General features: G+C 38.3%; 1 protein-coding gene across 1 annotated transcript in view; it reads left to right on the plus strand.

The window, feature by feature from the left end:
* Positions 1-20,503, plus strand: part of SMARCC1 (SWI/SNF related BAF chromatin remodeling complex subunit C1) — a 179,511-nt gene that overhangs the window by 65,772 nt on the left and 93,236 nt on the right. The window contains exons 10-14 of the mRNA XM_082637961.1: positions 65-186; positions 3,320-3,444; positions 7,365-7,424; positions 15,151-15,188; positions 17,957-18,078. Of these exons, the coding sequence (XP_082494087.1) occupies positions 65-186; positions 3,320-3,444; positions 7,365-7,424; positions 15,151-15,188; positions 17,957-18,078 (467 nt within the window). The remainder of the gene's footprint in view (positions 1-64; positions 187-3,319; positions 3,445-7,364; positions 7,425-15,150; positions 15,189-17,956; positions 18,079-20,503) is intronic.

Consider the following 20,503-nt stretch of genomic DNA (forward strand, 5'->3'; position numbering starts at 1 on the left):
GGTTTGTAGAAACTGAGGAGTCAGCAAAGCTACCTGATATTTACTTCCATTTACTTCTTCCTAGCCAGTCAGAAGTCCAGAGAGAAGAGATAGAAAAGCATCAGCTAATGCTCGAAAGAGGAAACATTCACCTTCCCCTCCACCTCCCACACCCACAGAATCCAGGAAGAAGAGCGGGAAGAAAGGGTAAGAACTGCAACATGATTCAGAAGGCACTGAAACAGACTAAAGAACTTTGCAGATTTTTACATTTACATCGGACGTTTGTCTTACTTTGACTTGGTTGGAAGTCTTTGCTTTGATAGCTCGTCTTGTTATGGGATGTTATCTGATGGGCATCTTATGTCATTTTTGTACATTTCTATCTCCGAATAGAACGTTTTTTCTGTATCAATGTATGTATTGAGAAGTGTGGCTGGTAAGGAATTTAAGAAATTATATTCACCAGAGTTACTGTCTTTCTCCAGTTTTACCACCTGTCCCATACATGATCCAAATGACTTATAGAGGAGTTGAACCTCTGTCTGCTCCGTATTCTGCAAATTGCAGCAGTGTAGTGCCTTATTCAGTAGGTCACGTTTGTACTTAGTGAATCTTGCTTGAGTAGAGATTGTGGTTTCTATTGAATAGAGGTTTCTATTGTGAGGATTAAGTGAGACTTTAAAGACCTTGCACAGTGCCTGGCCTGAAGTAGATACCTATAAATGATAGACAGTACATAATAATTTTATGATTATGTACTAATTAGATACTTAATAATTTCAGGGTTGTCTAGCTCAAAACATATTTAGACTTTTTTTTTTGATGTGGACCATTTTTAAAGTCTTTATTGAATTTGTTACAATATTGCTTCTGTTTTAGGTCTTTGGTTTTTTTGGCAGGGAGGCATGTGGGATTCTAGATCCCCTACTAGGGATCGAACCCACACCCCCTGCATTGGAAGGCGAAATCTTAACCACTGGACCACCAGGGAAGTCCCTCAAAATATATTTTAAGCAATTTTTCAGAGGTTATAGTTTAGTTTTAGAAAATGACAGTTTGCAAAATTTATTCTTTTCATGTGGTAGTAAATTTGTCAACTTTCTGGCTGTTGTCAAGTAGATCTTTACAGTGCAGTCATCTTCTCTCCATCAGCTTCCTTTTGTGACTTTCTTCTCTAGCCAAATTTCCTTTTGTTGCCCAGAACATGCCTTGAATCATGTTATTTCTTGAAGGGTAAGTTTACTTGAAGCATTCTTAACCACGCGTAGAAGCTTTTAGGGAAGTTAAGAAACTCTTATTCAGTTTTATAAATAATAATAATGAGTCAGTTACAGTTATAAAAAGAGTTTTGTTATTTTATCAAGTCACATGTACTGTGACATAAAAATTAAAACAACAAAATAGGTTTTTCTTGGGGATTATTGAGGGTAAACTTATCTCTTAAACTTGCATTCTGAAACTTACTGTTGATGTTTAGAGATTTCAGAGCTACCTGAGATCCTTGTAAAGAATATCATAACAACTTTTCCAAATGTTTCCGGGCCTGAAATCGATGTGCTACTCTCCCCTTTATGGGCTAAGATGGGCTGCCAGGACATGAGTGGTCACAGAACCAAAATATGATGTCTGGGATGCTCACAGTGGTGGCATTTAGCCTCTACTCTGAGTATAAAACCCACCAAATTTAGTTTCCCAAAATAAATGTATGCACGTCCTTTATTTGAATGCATCTGCCTTCTAATGAGCAGGACTTTGCTCATTTAAGTCTCCCCTTAGAATAGTCTATTTAACTAAAACATCTTGAAACCTGTTTTCCTAACATTTGTTATATTCATCTTCCCTGCATCTTTTCTTCATTTTGAAGTATTTTACGTCCTTGCCACCTTTAGTTTCATAGGCTTAAAAAAAATTGTCATGTAATTTTTATTAAACAAATTTTTTTTACTCTGTATACCTTATTCTAACCTATGCCAACGTGTTGTCCCTCTAAAAAGAGAACTTGGAGCGTTCTCTCAGCAGTGTGAGGACTCAGCAAGCTCTTTCTCCATTCTGCCTCCCTTGTCGGTGTATTCTAGATGACTACCCCAAAACGGGAAATTTTTTTTCTTAAGCTTTTATGCTTTTATTCATCATCCTGAAACATTGCCAGCTTTTTAGCAAATTGTTACAGTTCTCTTTCTCTGAGTTGTATTTTTGTGGTCCTTGTATTCATTTCTTTGTATTGGTACACATCACATTATATGAGGTAGTTAATGATTTCTGTCCTGAATTCCCTGTAAGTCCTCAAGGTAAGGAATCATTCCATTCTTGTTTGAACTTTAATATGCTTTCTGGCATGTGTTAGTTTTTGTTTTTGTTTTTGTTTTTTGCCGTACGCGGGCCTCTCCCTGTTGTGGTCTCTCCCGTTGCAGGGCACAGGCTCTGGACGTGCAGGCTCAGAGGCTATGGCTCACGGGCCTAGCCGCTCCGCGGCACATGGGATCTTCCCAGACCGGGGCACGAACCCGTGTCCCCTGCGTCGGCAGGCGGACTCTCAACCACTGCGCCACCAGGGAAGCCCTGGCATGTGTTAGTTTTAAAAAATAAATGTTGATTTGATTGAATTCAGGTGGTGAAAGAACAATGGCAAATTTTTTTGTTTGTTTGTTTGTTTTTTGCGGTACGCGGGCCTCTCACTGTTGTGGCCTCTCCCGTTGCGGAGCACAGGCTCCGGACGCGCAGGCTCAGCGGCCATGGCTTACAGGCCCAGCCGCTCCGCGGCATGTGGGATCTTCCCAGCCTAGGGCACGAACCCGCGTCCCCTGCATCGGCAGGCGGACTTTCAACCACTGTGCCACCAGGGAAGCCCAGAACAATGGCAATTTTTACAAAATACAAGTTAGTACCATCCTAAGTGATTTTACTTTGCAGTTCCTGATGTTTGGATGATACAAAGAGCTAGGAAAATACGAAAAACCAAAAAAACCAAAAAGCAGTTTTTTGTATATACCTTTGAGAAAATTTCTTATGTAAGTGCTTCTTTATGATCTGAGATAAAATATGTGCTGTATTTCCATAGCAGATATTTTTTTATTACACTAAGCACCTTTTAGGATACTGTCTGCAAATTTGTATTGCAGAATTTCTGTGGTCATTTCTTGTGCCTTATAAGTTTTCTTTTCCTTTTGACTGGTTAGAAGTAATTTGGGGAATGTATCTAATTTTTTTTATTTCTGTTTGTCTTTTGAAGTGATTCTGAATGTAGATTCTCTAACAGTGTAGTTAAAGCCTCTGAAATTGTTTGCTGTAAGTAGCTATCGTCAGTCTTGTTTGTGATTGTGTATCTTTTATGTTTTAGCCAAGCTAGTCTTTATGGGAAGCGGAGAAGTCAGAAAGAGGAAGATGAGCAAGAAGATCTTACCAAGGACATGGAAGACCCAACACCTGTACCCAACATAGAGGAGGTTGTTCTTCCAAAAAATGGTTTGTATCCTTTTGCCTAGACTATGAGAGTGTTAGACGTGATTTAATTATTCTCAGCGGTGCCATGGGATGATTCACTTCTTGCTCTGTGTCTCCAGTTCTTAACTTTCAAATATTAATAGATTCCCCCTTTAAGGTTAACATATGTGAAATTCCCTCTTTCCCTATCTTTTGGTATACTTTTGCTATTTATCGGGAAAACACACTGTGATCAAAAATTCTCGAAATTTAGTAATGCTTTAAAGTTAATGGTTTTAAAATCCCAACAGAATCAATATACGTATGAAAAAATGGAGTACGTATCTATGCACAATTCAGCCTATTTAAATCAGTTATTGGGAGGCAGATGTTAGACCTTTTTAACTGTGATTGTGGATTTGTCTGTTTGTCCCTTTATTTCTGTTAAATTTTTTTCTTCCTGTATTTTCTGTACTTTGAAGCTCTGCTGTTTAAGGGCATATACATCTAGATCATCGTTGTTCTTCTGATGAATTGAGGCTTGTATCATGTCTCTAGGTGCCATAATAGTGCTTGTCTTGAAATCTAAGTTCTCTGATAATAATAAAGCCTCATCTCACCACATCCTTTTCATTAAATTTCTATGTTTTATTAGTCCCCACTGTACTTAAGACTTCAGCAGTCCTATAAATTTTTTCTTACATTTTATGTTTTCAATTTGTACCTCTCCCGCATTCTTTTACTTCCCTCTAATTATGTAAAGCATTGCTTTTAAACATCAATTTGTGGAGACTTAGTTCTTTCCCCCAGTATACACATTTTCTGTTTTTAATTGGAGTATGTAGTCCACTTAAATGTAACATAATTATCTCTACGGTTGGGTTTAAGTTTACAATCATGCTTTTTTTTTCCCATTTGTCCCTCTCATTTCCTCTTTAGCTTTTAATGTTCTATTCTAGCCCCTCGCTATTTTCTTTTCTTTTCGAACTTATTTGGTTTCTTTTATATATAGCATAGTTTTGTTTTTTTGTGGTTTTTTTGGCCATGCAGCACGGCATGTGGGATCCCAGTTCCCCAACCAGGGATCGAACCCATGCCCTCTGCATTGGAAGAGCAGTCTTAACCACTAGACCGCCAGGGAAGTCCCTAAATATAGCATAGTTTTAAACTTCACAGAGCATAAAAGTCACCATTTTAAAGTGTATTTTAATCACTCCAATGGTTTTTAGTAAACTCACTGTGTTGTGCAGTCATCACCACTGTCTTAATTCTGGATGTTTTCATCCCTGTGAAAAGAAACTCTGTACTTATTAGGAGTTAGTCCAAATTATTCCCTTTCCCCATGTGTTGGCAACCACTATACTACTTCCTGTCTGTATGGATTTTCTTATTCTCTATTTGCTTTTTAGCTATATTTTTCTTAGTGGTTGCTCTAGGGCTTACAGTATATAATATATCCTTAATTTATCAAATCGATTTAGAATCGTTGTCTAGTTGAGATAAAAATGTATGAAATTTACCGTAATATAGTTTAACCTATGCCCTCTCGTGTCTTGTAATGTTTTCATGTATTTACTTTGATGTGTGCTGTAATCCCTACAACATTTTTCTTTTTTGTTCTTTTTTAAGTAGTCATTTGTATTTTTAAGAAATGAAAAATATAGTCATCTATAATGTTATATGAGTTTCTAAAATTCACCGTGTTATACAAAATTGGGCAATAAAAACCACACAAATATATTTTAAAGGTCATATAGAAGAGAAAATTCACAAAGGCAATCAAAAGAATAATTTTAAATAAAAACTATGAAGGTGGTGATAGTCCTAAGCGATAACCATATAAAACTGGGAAGCTATAATAATTAATGTAGTATGGTTTAGACACAAGAATGACTGCATTCATCAGTGGAATAGAATGGCCAGTTCAGGGACTTCTCTGGTGGTCCAGTGGTAAAGAATCTGCCTTCCAGTGCGGGGACACGGGTTCTATCCCTGGTTGGGGAACTAAGATCCCACGTGCTGCGGGGCAGCTGAGCCCGAGCATCTCAACTAGAGAGCCCCAGTGCTGCAAACTACAGAGCCCATGCGTCCTGGAGCTCAAGCACAACTACAGAGCCCACGCACCCTGGAGCCAGCACGCCACAACTACAGAGAAGCTCTCGTGCTGCAACGAAGAGCCTTTGTGCCCGCAATGAGAGATCCTGCATGCTGCAACAAAGACCCAACGCAGCCAAAAAAAGAAAAAATAGAATGGGAAATTCAAATGTAGATCTATATTTGTGAATAAATTTAAATTATTATGAATTTAGCAACACAAATATATGGGAAAAGATCAGACTGTTCCACAAGTCCTGTAAATTTTAGTATTCTTCTTTGTATCTTATATAAGAATTTAAACTTCAGGTGGATTAAAGTGCTCAATTTAAAAACAAAACTGTAGGGACTTCCCTGGTTGAGCAGTGGTTAAGAATCCGCCTGCCAATGCAGGGGACACGGGTTCGAGCCCTGGTCCGGGAAGATCCCACATGCCGCGGAGCAGCTGAGCCCATGCGCCACAACTACTGAGCCTGCACTCTAGAGCCTGCGAGACACAACTACTGAGCCTGCATGCCAGAATGGCTGAAGCCTGTGCGCCTAGAGCCTGTGCTCCGCAACAAGAGAAGCCACTGCAATGAGAAGCCTGCACTCTGCAACGAAGAGTAGCTCCTACTCGCCGCAACTAGAGAAAGCCCACGCGCAGCAACGAAGACCCAGCGTGGCCCCCAACACAGCCAAAAAATAAATAAATTAATTAGTTAAAAAAAAAATAAAAACAAAACTATAAAAGTAAATTTCCAGATACTAATGTACTTTAAACAAGTGTTAGTCTTAGAGAAAATATTCATTACCCATTTAACAAACAAAGAATTAAAACCCTAAATATGGAAACGTTATGGAATAAAGTACAAAGTATTATGTACTGGTAATTTTATTAAAAAACCTGGGATCAATAAATGTATGAAAAGATGCTTAATCTCACATAACCAAGGATATGTAAATCATTAAAGTAACTTTTCATCCATGTGATTTCCAAAACTTAGAAAGTAGATGATTCCCAAAGTACAACTGTTTTGAGGAAGTGAGTACTCTCAAATGCTATTGATGGAAGTATAAATTGATGAAGGCACTTAACACAATTTGGCTATATCTATTAAATTTTAAAAACTGTACAATAACAGTTTTAATTTCATAATCCATATTAAGTAATTACATGCATGCATAAGATAACTATAAAAGAATGTTGATTACACAGTAATGAAAAATTGAAAATAAATAAAGTTTCCATTGATATAGGGCTAGTTACCTCATGATCCACTCATGGAGACAAGAGTGTCTATTAAAAATGAAAGAGACGTAACTAAAAATACATGGAAAGATCACACAGGCACACTGTTACAAAAGTAGAAACCTAAGTACAAAAGTAGAAAAGTAAAGTACTAAGGAAATAAGCACAGTATGATAACTTTATATCTGTAAGATTTAAAAACCCTCAGAATGTTTTGAAGTCTACATAGATGTATAAAAAGTATTGGTTCTCCCTCAATTTGTCTGTCTTAATGAATGGCACAGAAATGGGAATCCACAGGTGCACAAAAAAAACACAAAAAATACTTTTGGTAAAGGGGTTGAAAGGTTCTTTTCAGGGTTTGCTCTCTGCATTTCTGTATTGTTTGCTTTTATGATGAAAAAAATGCTGCTTATTTAATTACAGAATATTGTCTGTTACGTTAAGTGTTAATGTTTCTCAGCTGGGCTTGCGGTTTTTACATGAAGTGGGGAGTAGGTTTTACACAAAGGTAAGTACTGAATGATGGTGGAGATGCAGTGAGAGTCGTGTATTTTTTAATCTTCTATTCTGTTTTCTTAAAAACAAGTTGAACTTTCCCCCTAAAACATAATTCTTTTTTTTTCTTTCTTTCTAGTAAACCCAAAGAAAGATAGTGAAAATACACCTGTTAAAGGAGGAACTGTAGCAGATCTAGGTAAAAATCAGAAAATCTGTACAGTTTTGTCTCTTGAATATGTCAGCTCCCTTGATAATCCTTTCTTTACTGAGAGATTTCAGATGCTATGCTTTCTAGCACAGATATTATCTATGGCTATGTTAGTACCGTTGTTGTTTAGTTTGCTACCATATTAGGAAATTTAATTTCTTATGATCCACTCTCTCCATTCTTACTGATCTGCCTCTCTCAGAGCGTAATGTTTTCCTACAAACTAGCAAAGGTGGTAAAATTATATCTAAATCAGAATATCTCAGTTTTAAAGAAACAGTTATAATTAGAGCACTTTTTATAATCTGCCTGAAGTATTTGTTTCACAACGTGTGCAAATTGATTTTGTGTCTTCAGACCTAAAATCTGTTGACTGTTAATACTTCGTAAGCCAACAGAAACTTTCCTTGCGACTTCCCTGATGGTCCAGTGGTTAAGACTCCACTGTGCTCCCAATGCAGGGGGCCAGGGTTTGATCCCTGGTCAGGGAACTAGTTCCCACATGCATGCTGCAACTAAGAGTTCGCATGCCGCAGCTAAGAGCCCGCATGCCGCAACTAAGACCCAGTGCAGCCAAATAAGTAAATATTTTTAAAAAGAGAAAATTTCCTTAACGGGATAAAATGAGAGTCACATCATCCTTTTACTGTATTTTCCAGTTATAGAGTACACTTTCACAAGTAAGGTCTAATTCTTGGATGTGTTTTGAGGGTAGTCACTTGTTCCAGTTTTTAAAAGTAAGGATAGTTATATATATAATGATCTCATTTACTTTCTCCATTTGTAAAAATCAAAGGGGATCCTCCTGTTTTCAGTATATATTAAATTTATGAATTGATGGGATTTTAGACCTAATAGGGATTTTCAGGATCTCCTTATGTGGAAAATGAGACTTGTATTTCACTGTGTCCTAGTCAAGTGAATTCTGTATTTCAGATAAACTGCTGTGATTCTTGATGGCAGACATGAGTGCGTGTTTGGGAGAGTTTTTCTACTTCATTTCACTAAATACATCCTGATTTTTCTGGCATAAAGCCTGTCATTGTACATCAGTGGATGATTCTATTTTTGGTTAAGTTGAAAGTAAAGCAGAAAATTGTCTTGATGACAGTTTATATAAAGGTGTTATTAGGTCAACAAAATAAACAAAAAAAAAGATACTGTCAAAATCCTTCTATCGTAATTGTTTTTAACATTATTAATAGAATATGGATCTTTAGTAACTAGTAGTAATTTTCATTTTCCATAAGTTTATATCACCTGTGATACAGCCGTCACTTATCCACTGAATCAAAGACCAAGAAAGCAAAAACTAACTATAAACAGTTTTTTGTTTTATATTCTTAATAATGTGAAAGGGTAAAATATTGTTAAGACTTGAATACTCTTCACTGGGACAATTTGTTAAATAGAACGATAGTTTATATTTTTAAACTTATATCCCAAAAAAGAATAATTCTGTAGTTTTAAGGGAGTGGACAATTGTCTTTTTAAAAGTGATGTGACTATTAAGAGTATTTTTGTCGTAGATTTTATCAGGGGAGTCAAATTGAAGCCAATTTTAGGAAAAGGATGGGGTTCCAACTGGATTAAAAGTTTTAGTGTATAGGGTATAGGATATGTTCCCATTGTATTTGTGAACAAGTTGAGGTCTCAATCAGGAGTGCTGTGGCTGTGGATGCTGCTGACCATAGCTGGAGAGTTTGGCTCTTTGGAATTTGAAATTGTTGTCCTGGCCTTTCATCCAGGGACCAACAGGCTTCCCATGTATCATTTAAGCATCTGACTTTCTGTATTGGCTATAACCTGAACCATGCCAAGGGTGACTGATCCATCAGCTGAGAATTATTGTTCAGAGTTGTTTGTTTTTTAACTGATCCATATTTTGCCTTATGTGTCACTGAGCCAAGTATACCCAGTCATTTCTTTCTTTTGTGAGATCTCTGGAAGGTCAAGATTCAGGGGCTGAGGTGAGAGTGTATTTGCCCACATCTATAAGGAGGAAGAGAACATTTATTGAGTATTACCATCTAGGAGTCAGAATGAGGGTGCCCCTCCTACTTTTGTATTATCAGAAGTCTATTTCCGTTGGGTACCAAACTCCTTCAGGGATGAAAATCTGTTAAACTAAAATGAAATAGTATAAGTTGACCAGAGAGAGTGCAATCATTATATTGTACTACCACCATTTAGTGAGAAGTTGATTATCCTTTGGTTTACTAAGACCCAAAGGACAGAAAGTTCATTTTTGACGGCCTTACCCAGAATTCTTTCTGTTAGTCAATTTCTAAGAAAAAATAGTCCCTCTGCAGAGTTGGATGACTCAGTGTTGGTAGTGCTGTAACTTACCCCACGTCTGCTTTTAGCGGATGTTTGTCTCTAACTTACACATCAAGGAACAGGGTCCATCTTTATGTTATGTGAGTACCTGTCAGGCGTCATGCTACATATGTTTGCGTTTCTCCATAAAACCATGTTAGCCCTGATTCATTGATTAGGAAATAGAGACTGGAGGGATTCAGTAACGTTCCTAAGTGTACAGCTATTAAGTGAGAGAGCACAGATTCAGATCCAGGACTGTCTATCTTTAGTGCTAAGCTTTGTATCATTGCACTCTGCTCTTGTGTCCCGCTCATTTCTCTCAGCTTCTGTTCATGCTCACAGTTTTGTGAAGTCATGGGGTACATCCGTACCTGAGGTTCTTTGATTTGGCTTCTTCCTCTCTGTGGAATGCTTGCTTTGTCCTTCTCTCAAGTTGCAGCTTAAATGTCACCTTTTCAGAGAGGATTTCCTCTATATTTGCTCTGAAGGATCCACCCGCCCAGTTCCTCTCTAAAAGGTATTTTGTTTTTAGTCTCTGTATAGCTAGCAGTTTTCTTTCTTTTTTTTTTTTAACATCTTTATTGGAGTATAATTGCTTTACAATGGTGTGTTAGCTTCTGCCTTGTGACAAAGTGAATCAGCTATACATACACACACATCCCCATATCTCTTCCCTCTTGCATCTCCCACCCTCCCCATCCCACCACTCAAGGCGGTCACAAAGCACCGAGCTGATCTCCCTGTGCCATGCGGCCGCCCCCTACCAGCTATCTGTTTTACATTTGGTAGTGTATGTATGTCCACGCCACTCTCCCACCTCGTCCAAGCTGACCCCTCCCCCTCCCCGTATCCCCAAGTCCACTCTCTAGTACATCTGCATCTCCATTCCCGTCTTGCCCCCAGGCTCTTCATGACCACCGTTTTTCCCTTTCTTAGATTCCATACATATGTGTTAGCACACGCCATTTGTTTTTCTCTTTCTGACTTACTTCACTCTGTATGACAGACTCCAGGCCCATGCATCTCACCACAAACAACTCAATTTTGTTTCTTTTTATGGCCGAGCAATACTCTATGTATGTGCCACATCCCCTCCATCCATTCATCTATCGATGGACACCCAGGTTGCCTCCATGTCCTGGCTACCGTAAATAGAGCTGCAGTGAACGCTGTGGTACACGACTGCCTTCGAACAATGGTTTTCTCAGGGTATATGCCCAGTAGTGGGACCGCTGGGTCGTATGGTAGCTCTATTTTTAGTTTTTAGGGAACCTCCATACTCTTCTCCATAGTGGCTGCATCAGTTTACATTCCCACCAACAGTGCAAGAGGGTTCCCTTTTCTCCACACCCTCTCCAGCATTCATTGTTGTAGATTTTTTGATGATGGCCACTCTGACAGGTGTGAGATGTTATCTCATTGTAGTTTTGATTTGCATTTCTCTAATGATTAATGATGTTGAGCATTCTTTCATGTGTTTGTTGGCAATCTGCTTATCTTCTTTGGAGAAATGTCTACCCAGGTCTTCTGCCCATTTTTGGATTGGGTTGTTTGCCTTTTTGATATTGAGCTTCATGAGCTGCTTGTAAATTTCAGAGATTAATCCTTTGTCAGTTGCTTCATTTGCAAATATTTTCTCCCATTCTGAGGGTTGCCTTTTTGTCCTGTCTATGGTTTCCTTTGCTGTGCAAAAGCTTCTAAGCTTTATTAGGTCCCATTTGTTTATTTTTGTTTTTATTTCCGTCTCTCTAGGAGGTGGGTCAAAAAGGATCCTGCTGTGATCCATGTCATGGAGTGTTCCGCCTATGCCTTCCTCCAAGTGTTTAACAGTGTCTGGCCTTACATTTAGGTCTTCAATCCATTCTGAGTTTATTTTTGTGTATGGTGTTAGGGAGTGTTCCAATTTCATTCCTCCACGTGTAGCTGTCCAGTTTTCCCAGCACCACTCACTGAAGAGGCTGTCTTTTCTCCACTGTACACTCCCGCCGCCTCCTTTATCAAAGATAAGGTGACCATATGTGCACAGCTTTACCTCTGGGCCCTCCATTCTGCTCCACCGATCTACACCTCTGTTTTTGTGACACCACCACACTGCCTCGACCACCGTAGCTCTGCAGCACAGTCTGAAGTCAGGGAACCCGACTCCCCCAGCTCTGCCTTTCTTTCTCAAGATTGCTTTGGCTATTTGGGGTCTCTCGTGCCTCCATACAAACCATGAGATCCTTTGCTCCAGTTCTGTGAAAAATGCCAGTGGTAGTTTGATAGGGACTGCACCGAATCTGTAGATTGCCCTGGGCAGTATATTCACCCTCACAATGTTGATTCTTCCAATCCAAGAACATGGCATAGCTCTCCATCTCCCTGCATCATCTCCAATTTCTCTCATCAGTGTCCCATAATTTTCTGCATACAGGTCCTTCATCTCCCAAGGTAGGCTTACTCCCAGATATTTCATTCTTTTTGTTGCAATAGTAAATGGGAGTGTTTTCTCAATATCACCTTCAGATTCCCCATCATTAGTGTATAGGAATACAAGAGACTTTTGTGCATCAATTCTGCATCCTGCTACTTGACCAAATTCACCAATCAGCTCCAGTAGTCTTCTGGTAGCATCTCCAGGATTCTCTATGTATAGTACCATGTCATCTGCAAACAGTGACAGCTTCACTTCTTCTTTTCCAATTTGGATTCCTTTTATTTCTTTTTCTTCTCTGATTGCTGTGGCTAAAATCTCCAAAACTATGTTGAAAAATAGTGGTGAGAGTGGGCAGCCTTGTCTTGTTCCTGATCTTAGTGGAAATGGTTTCAGTTTTTCACCATTGAGGACGTTGTTGGCTGTGGGTTTGTCACACATGGCCTTTATTAAGTTGAGGTAAGTTCCCTCTGTGCCTACTTTCTGGAGGGTTTTTATCATAAATGGGTGTTGAATTTTGTCGAAAGCTTTCTCTGCATCTATTGAGATGATCATGTGGTTTTTCTCCTTCAATTTGTTAATATGGTGTATCACGTTGATTGATTTGTGTATATTGAAGAATCCTTGCATTCCTGGGATAAACCCCACCTGATCATGGTGTATGATCCTTTTAATGTGCTGTTGGATTCTGTTTGCCAGTATTTTGTTGAGGATTCTTGCATCTGTGTTCATCAGTGATATTGGCCTGTAGTTTTCTTTCCTTGTGACGTCCTTGTCTGGTTTTGGTATCAGGGTGATGGTGGCCTCGTAGAATGAGCTCGGGAGTGTTCCTCCCTTTGTGTATAGCAGTTTGCAACATTTGATATCTTATTGTTTGTTTATTTTCTCTTCCATCTCCTGCCACTTTTAACTGGAATATAAACTCCATAAAGACAGGGACTTTTTCTTGTTCATCATTGTGTCTTTAGCATTTAAAAAAAATAAATTTATTTGTTTATTTTATTTTATTTATTTTTGGCTGCACTGGGTCTTCGTTGCTGCACGCGGGCTTTTCTCTAGTTGCAGCAAGCAGGGGCTACGCTTTGTGGTGTGCGGGCTTATTGCTGTGGCTTCTCTTGTTGCAGAGTATGGGCTATAGGTGCATGGGCTTCAGTAGTTGTGGCTCACAGGCTATAGAGTGTAGGCTCAGTAGTTGTGACACACAGGCTTAGTTGCTGCGCGACATGTGGGATCTTCCCGGACCAGGGCTCAAACCCATGTCTCCTGCATTGGCAGGCAGATGCTTAACCACTGGGCCACCAGGGAAGCCCATGCCCTTAGCACTTGGACGGTGGCTGGTGCATAAAATTTAGTTAAATGTTTGAAGCCTTGTTCCTTATAACCTGTTAAAATACTACTCATCTTCTTATATCCTCTAAAGTAGGGGTTGGCAAACTTTTCTAAAAAGGGCCAGATAGTAAATATTTTAGGCATTTTGGGCTATAAGGTCTAAGTTACAACTAGTCAGCTTTGCCATTGTAATGCAAATACAGCCATTCATAATATATAAATAAATAATCATGGCTTATTCCAATAAAACTTTTATTTATAGACACTGAAATTTGAATTTCAGTTAATTTTTGATATGTCATGGTATATTTATTTTTCTATTGATTTTCTCTTTAATCATTTAAAAATAAAAAGATCATTCTTCACTTGCAGGTGTGATAGGAATCCCCAAGACCATCCCCAGGTTTGGAGATTCTCTAGAAGGACTGATGGAGCTCAGCATATAGTTGTACTCACGGCTGACGTATATCACAGCAACATAGGAAGCATAAACAGATCATAAGGGGAAATAACACAGGCAGAGTCTGGGTGCAGGCTTCCTTACACTCTCTCCTTTACGTGAGGAATCGCACAGAGTGTGCTCTTCCCACAGCAACACACATGCAGTGTTTTCACCTAGGGAAGCTTGTTTGAGAGTCTAAGATCAGTGTTTTTACTGGCAATGTAGGGTACCCTCTGCCTCACACATACCAGAATTTCAGGCTGCAGAAGTTTATCATAAGCTGCGTTGTGCACAGTCTAGACACAGCGAACCACCCTTCTTATCAGTTAACTATTGACTAGGAACACACTGAGAGTCAATTTCCCAGATTCCATACAAAAACAGGCAGTGGGCCTGATTTAGCTTGTATAGATATAGGTAGCTTGTATAGGCTGTAGATCCTGACCCCTGTCTAAGCTGTTTATTTAGTGCTTTTCAAATAGCAGATTCTTGGAAATATTTGTTTGAAGGAATAATGAAAACAATGGCTTCCTTATGTTCTCTTTAAACTTTACAGTGCCTTAGTCACTGCCAAGGGTCATAATAATTACATAAAAAGTAAATGTTATAGGAACTTAATCATGTAATTATTTGTGCTGTAACCTCTTACCTTTTCCACCATGGCACTTTTACTTTTCACTATGGAAGTCAGCTGCTTAGTTCAAATTATACATGGATTTGCCTTTGTTCTTTTGCAGGACTAACATTTAGGTCCTGTAGTCCCCTATCCTCAGAAGGTATTAACACTCTTGCCAGGACTTTGTAGGGATTAATTATCACCTTCTTCTTTACTCCTCATTCTTTACTCATTTCCTCTGGGATCCAAAATATCATTACTTTGTTTCACTAAACCTCTGGAGGCAAGAGCCCAAACCAAGTTCCTTACCTATTATTAAGTAAGATCATGACTAAGATTGTAGCCCAAATAGTATTTAATTATAAGTTCCGTATTGTTGGAGAATTTTAATGATTTGTGCTTTGAATTTTTACTCATCTCTATGCTTCTGTGTACAATTCTAATTTACTGAATTATTCAACGTGAATTAGCTTTAATAATGCTCTGTTTCTTTCCTTTTCTCTGGCCAGTATCAATTCCTTAAACCTTAAGGTTTCCAGATAATCGAGAGAGCATTTACCTGTTCAATGAATTACGTGTTTTGATTTTGCAGATGAGCAGGATGAAGAAACAGTCACAACAGGAGGAAAGGTAATGATTTAGTTAGGCCTGGTGCAACAGTAACTCTAAGGGTCCTGTGTATCGAGCAGTAGAAACACTGATTCGGAAGTTTCCTTAGAAATATTCTGTTTTGAGGTCCTTCTGATTTTTTAATTTCTTCCTAACACACGCCCAAAATAGTCTGTCTTTCTTGACGCACCCCCCAAATTTTATCAAGAAGAATTTGCCATTTTCCCAGGTAGTATTCCTCATACGCTATAGTTTCTGGTTCCATTACTCTCCTGGTTGCAAGTTAATAATCAGAGCTTCACAATATTCCAGGTGAGCAGGGACTGTGCCTTACTTTGATTTTCTCACTCCCATTTCTATTAGTGCAGCCCCAGTCCACAACTGATGTAGCCTTTGATCATACTCTTCACCTTTTTTGAGCCTTAAAGTCAGCTACTTGCTGTTTCATCAATTTTGCTGCAGAGACCTGTCAATAATTAGGCTGTAGGATGGTGTTGGATTTTAGGCAAGGTTTTATTTCTCTTTTTAAATAAATGGCACCTTGTTTATTCAGGTTGTCATCTCTAACTGTGTTAAGATGTGTAACTAATCCTTAATCTCCTTGAAATAACTTGCTTAATGCTGAAAATTGTTAGTTCTTTTTATTCTCTTTCAGTGAGTTAGAGAACTTCCCCCATAGTGACACTTATTGTTGTTTTGTACACAGTCATGAAATGAAAATATTCATGACAGGATTTCAAGGAAAAGTATTTCAAGAAACTCTACTACAGATGGCTCTTTAGCTGAACTGTTCTTATGATTTTTTTCTTTAAAATCAAACTTCTTTATTCAAAGAGCTACTCATAAACATTTATGAATATTACATTCGTAAAATGATGTCATCTTTTAGAGTAGAAAGTATTGGGTGGCAATAAAGGAGACCAAAATAGAAAACCAAAGAATTATGCCCCCTCCCCCTTTTTTTATGCCAAGGGTGGGAGTACTTTTGAAACTATGGACAAGTCTGTTATGTAACTTAAACCTAAGATGGTTAGAGGTGGTTACTCTAACACCAATCCCATGATGTCATCCTGCTGCTTTCCTCACTGAGATGATTAAACTGTAGACTGTCAGCCTTTATTCATTTCAATACCAGCCTCTCCCTAGTTTTCCTGAATAAAGAAAATTTTCTGAATTGAATCACATTGAATTTGTAGAACCTATGCCACAGAAACAAATTAACCATGAGCATAGATTTTGCTAGCTTCCCTGGTTTGGGAAATAAAATTCCTTACCTTTGTCATCAATATTAACACATTTGTTTCAACATCATTTAAGTAACAACCAGAGTTTCCTTGATGATTTCATACATTAAAGTTTTTTTTGATATTCATTGATCTTAAGGAAACTACTGTCTTAAGTTTCTAGCAGTAACTAGATCCTCACCTAAAGTAATATAAGGCAGGAAATTTAGGTTGATTTAAGTTAAAGGTAGAAACTAAACTATGGAACCTTTGTAAAAGAATATGATGCAAAATTTGACTGGTTTCTTAACAGAAAAGAATTTTATAAGATTAAAAACAGTAAAAACACCACAGATAAAAGGTTGATAGATAGAACTCTACACAACTTGAAAATATCTGAATGTTAATAAACTTATTTCCTGTAGTATTCTTTGTGAAAATGTTTAATCTGAAGTTAATTATGAAGAATAATTGTGATAAATAGAGATTGGTAGATGCTCTACAAGCTATCTGGTCTGGATTCTTTAAGAATTTTAATGTCATAAAATCTCTCCCAAAAAGGAGGCAGGGGTTAAAGGAGACTAAGAAGACATGAATACCATATATAATATGGACTCCTTGATCAGGTTCTGTATTGAGGAGAAAAATCTGTAAAGGACATTGATGGGACACTTGGATCTCCTTGAATATAAAGCGTATGTTAGATAATATTATTTGAAAGTAATTATTACTGGGGGAATTCCCTGGTGGTCCAGTGGTTCGGACTCCGTGCTTTCACTGCTGTGGGCCTCGGTCGGGGAACTAAGATCCCACATGCAGCCAAAAAAAAGAAAGTAATTATTACTGTTTACTGGTAGCATAAAAAATGTTCTTGTGTTTTGACCTAAAGCAGTACTTTTTGAAATGATTGTATTAGCAAAACCAGGTTTTTAGGTGGAATCATTTGCAAAACCTACCATAAATGTGATAAAAGTCAGAACTAATTTTCAGCAGTAAGAGTGGTTAAGAGTGTAGGCCCTCTAGCTGCGCTTTCTGGAGTTTTATCCTGTTTATGTCTTGTTAGCTCTGTGCATCATTTTCTCATCCACAAAAGAGATGATAAACAGTACCTGCTGTTATTGTGAGGAATAAGTGAGATATTGCACATACCGCTGTTGGCAGATACTTAGTACTCAATCTTTGGGATTGGGGAAACCTTATCATTATGTCTCAGTGTCCTTGTGTTACCTCCTTATAAATTGAGAACTAGTAATTTAGATTTGTGATTCTAAGATTAGGTAAAGCTAGACAAATAAGTAGCAGGCTATTGTGGAAAAAGTTTTGGGCTTTCTATGAGTTGATTCCCTCATCTGTAAAAAGGAGGAATAAAATATGCTATCTCATCTGGACATCTTGTGAAGGTACCTTAAAAACTGTGAAAGGCTATTTTTACTTGAAATTTGTTTTCCTGGTCCTTGAAATTGGATCAGCTAGCTGCATTTTGTGTAACCTGCTATTAGAAGTTTGAAAGCTATTCCATATCTCTCTGTAGTTCTCTTTCTCTGAACTTTGGCTTCTTTTCTATAGGAAGATGAAGATCCTGGCAAAGGTGATCAGAGTCGGTCAGTTGACCCTGGTGAAGATAATGTGACAGAGCAGACCAATCACATTATTATTCCTAGCTATGCATCGTGGTTTGATTATAACTGGTGAGTAGGTCGCTTACATCTGTGAACATGGTAATTAGGAGTGGGAAAACTTTCCTTGAAATTATATTGTGCTCAGGACTTCCCTGGTGGCACAGTGGTGAAGAATCCGCCCGCCAATGCAGGGGACAGGGGTTCAATCCCTGGTCTGGGAAGATCCCACATGCCATGGAGCAGCTAAGCCCATGTACCACAACTACTGAGCCTGCACTCTAGAGCCCACGAGCCACAACTACTGAGCCCACGCGTTGCAACTACTGAAGCCCGCGTGCCTAGAGCCTGTGCTCCACAACAAGAGAAGCCACCTCAATGAGAAGCCTGCACACCGCAATGAAGAGTAGCCCCCGCTCACCACAACTAGAGAAAGCCTGCATGCAGCAACGAAGACCCAACGCAGCCAAAAATAAATAAATAAATTTATTTTTTAAAAAAAATGTGCTCTTCTGCCCAGGTCCCCTCATCAGTAATCACTGTCACACTGGATGAAGGGGAATGGAAAGTTATTTTAACTTTGGAATGTGTTCTTTTGGTTGTTTTACTTGGGGATAGAAACTATTATGTTGTGACTTAGGGTTATAAAATTTTGTAAACTTGAACCTGACTCATTTGGAGTCAGTTTTAGTTCAGACAGGCAAATGCTTGAGTATTTAATAATTATAAAATATTGATGTTCATTATATGATTTTTAAACATTATGGAAATATTTAAAGAAAAATTCATCTTAGTACCCAATAAAGGCTTCATGTTAATCGGAAACAGGAGCCCTTTCTTGTATAAACCCTGGCATGTAAAAGAGTTCAGGAAAACAGCCTCTTCAGCACCCTCCCTGTCATTTACCACAGCCACTGTGGCATCCTTGGAACATGGCTGGAAATAAATGGAGATGTACATATCTTACTTATTGATTACATATGAAATGTAACTTTCACGTCAGGCTGATTTTTGTTGGACAGTTTTTTATTTTTAAATGTATGTACCAGAACTCCAAATAGATGTTAGTTTCTTTAAGGTACTTTCATTGGAAGGCTGTATATTTAGTCTAGTGATGCTGCCCTTACAATCTCGTGGTCCTGTGCTTATATATATATATATATATATATCTTTTAAAACCAACTTAAAAGAATAGGGTGGATGGTCCATTTGAGTCATACCTTATTTTTGCCCAAAACCACAATGTACGGCCTCTACTATTGAGACTTTTCGGCATACTTTTTTTTTTTTTTTTTTTTTTTTACGGTACGTGGGCCTCTCACTGTTGTGGCCTCTCCCGTTGCGGAGCGCAGGCTCAGCGGCCATGGCTCCTGGGCCTAGCCGCTCCGCGGCATGTGGGATCCTCCCGGACCGGGGCACGAACCCGTGTCCCCTGCATCGGCAGGCCGACTCTCAACCACTGCGCCACCAGAGAAGCCCCCAGCATACTTTTAAAAACAAACTCTGAATGCTGTTCCTCATTGTTTTGAATAAGTAGAAGCTGAAACAGAATAAGTATATTGCTTTTCTTTGAAGGTCAGTCTTCATTACATTGATTATTATGTTAAATTACTTTCAAATTTGGAAGTTTCATTATTGTTATTTGCAATTACAGATTAAGATTCAGAATGGCTTGAGAAACTAGCATTCTCCCCTCAAAAAAGGGGAATGTCGTAACAGTACATAGTGTTCTAGGTTTTTATAGGTTACAGAAACACTTCCATTTGCATGGTGATCTTTGCATGTCACAAAGTGTGCTGTTAGATGGCCAGTAGAGGTGTTAGTTATATCCCTATTTTATAGATAACTACAGCCTCAGTTGAAGTGGTGCAAAGTTGCAGAGTTGCTAATTGGAAGAACTCAGGTTTTCTGATTCCGAATATCCCACTCCTACTACTTGACTCATTCTCAGAACCTAAGGAATCAGCTGCTAGTACTTCAAACATAGATTTTTGAAAAAGAAAGTGCTTGCGATTAAATATTCTTGTCTGTTTTGTTCTTGGTGAAATTGTCTTTGTGGCCTCTTCCTAACCTGTAACATAACAATGAGAGTTATATTAGGACCAGTTTATAATTAATTGCTTACAGTTATTCTCCTTATAATAAACTTGAAATTGTACATGTATCTATGGAACATAAATTCATCTTAGAAATTATCTTCCTGTAAGTTTCCAGGTGATTCATTTTATTTATAGTATTTGGTAGTATCCAATTCAAACAATTTAAATGTTACCAAATAATGAAAGAGTGAATGCTTTTATTTGTATTCACAGGCTATTGATTTGCTCTTTCCCACCTAATCTCTGTACATGTTGCATATCTGGAAAGGCACTGAGAAACTAAAATGTGTCATCGGGAAAAATATTGATTAGCATTAATGTCAAAACCTTTGTGCTAAATGTACAGTTGGTTTCAGTTGTAGAGTGTTTTAGGCCTGATCATTTCACATGGTCTCTAT

Source organism: Mesoplodon mirus, assembly GCF_964341445.2.
Source record: "Mesoplodon mirus genome assembly, chromosome: 12".
Taxonomy (NCBI): Eukaryota; Metazoa; Chordata; class Mammalia; order Artiodactyla; family Ziphiidae; genus Mesoplodon; species Mesoplodon mirus.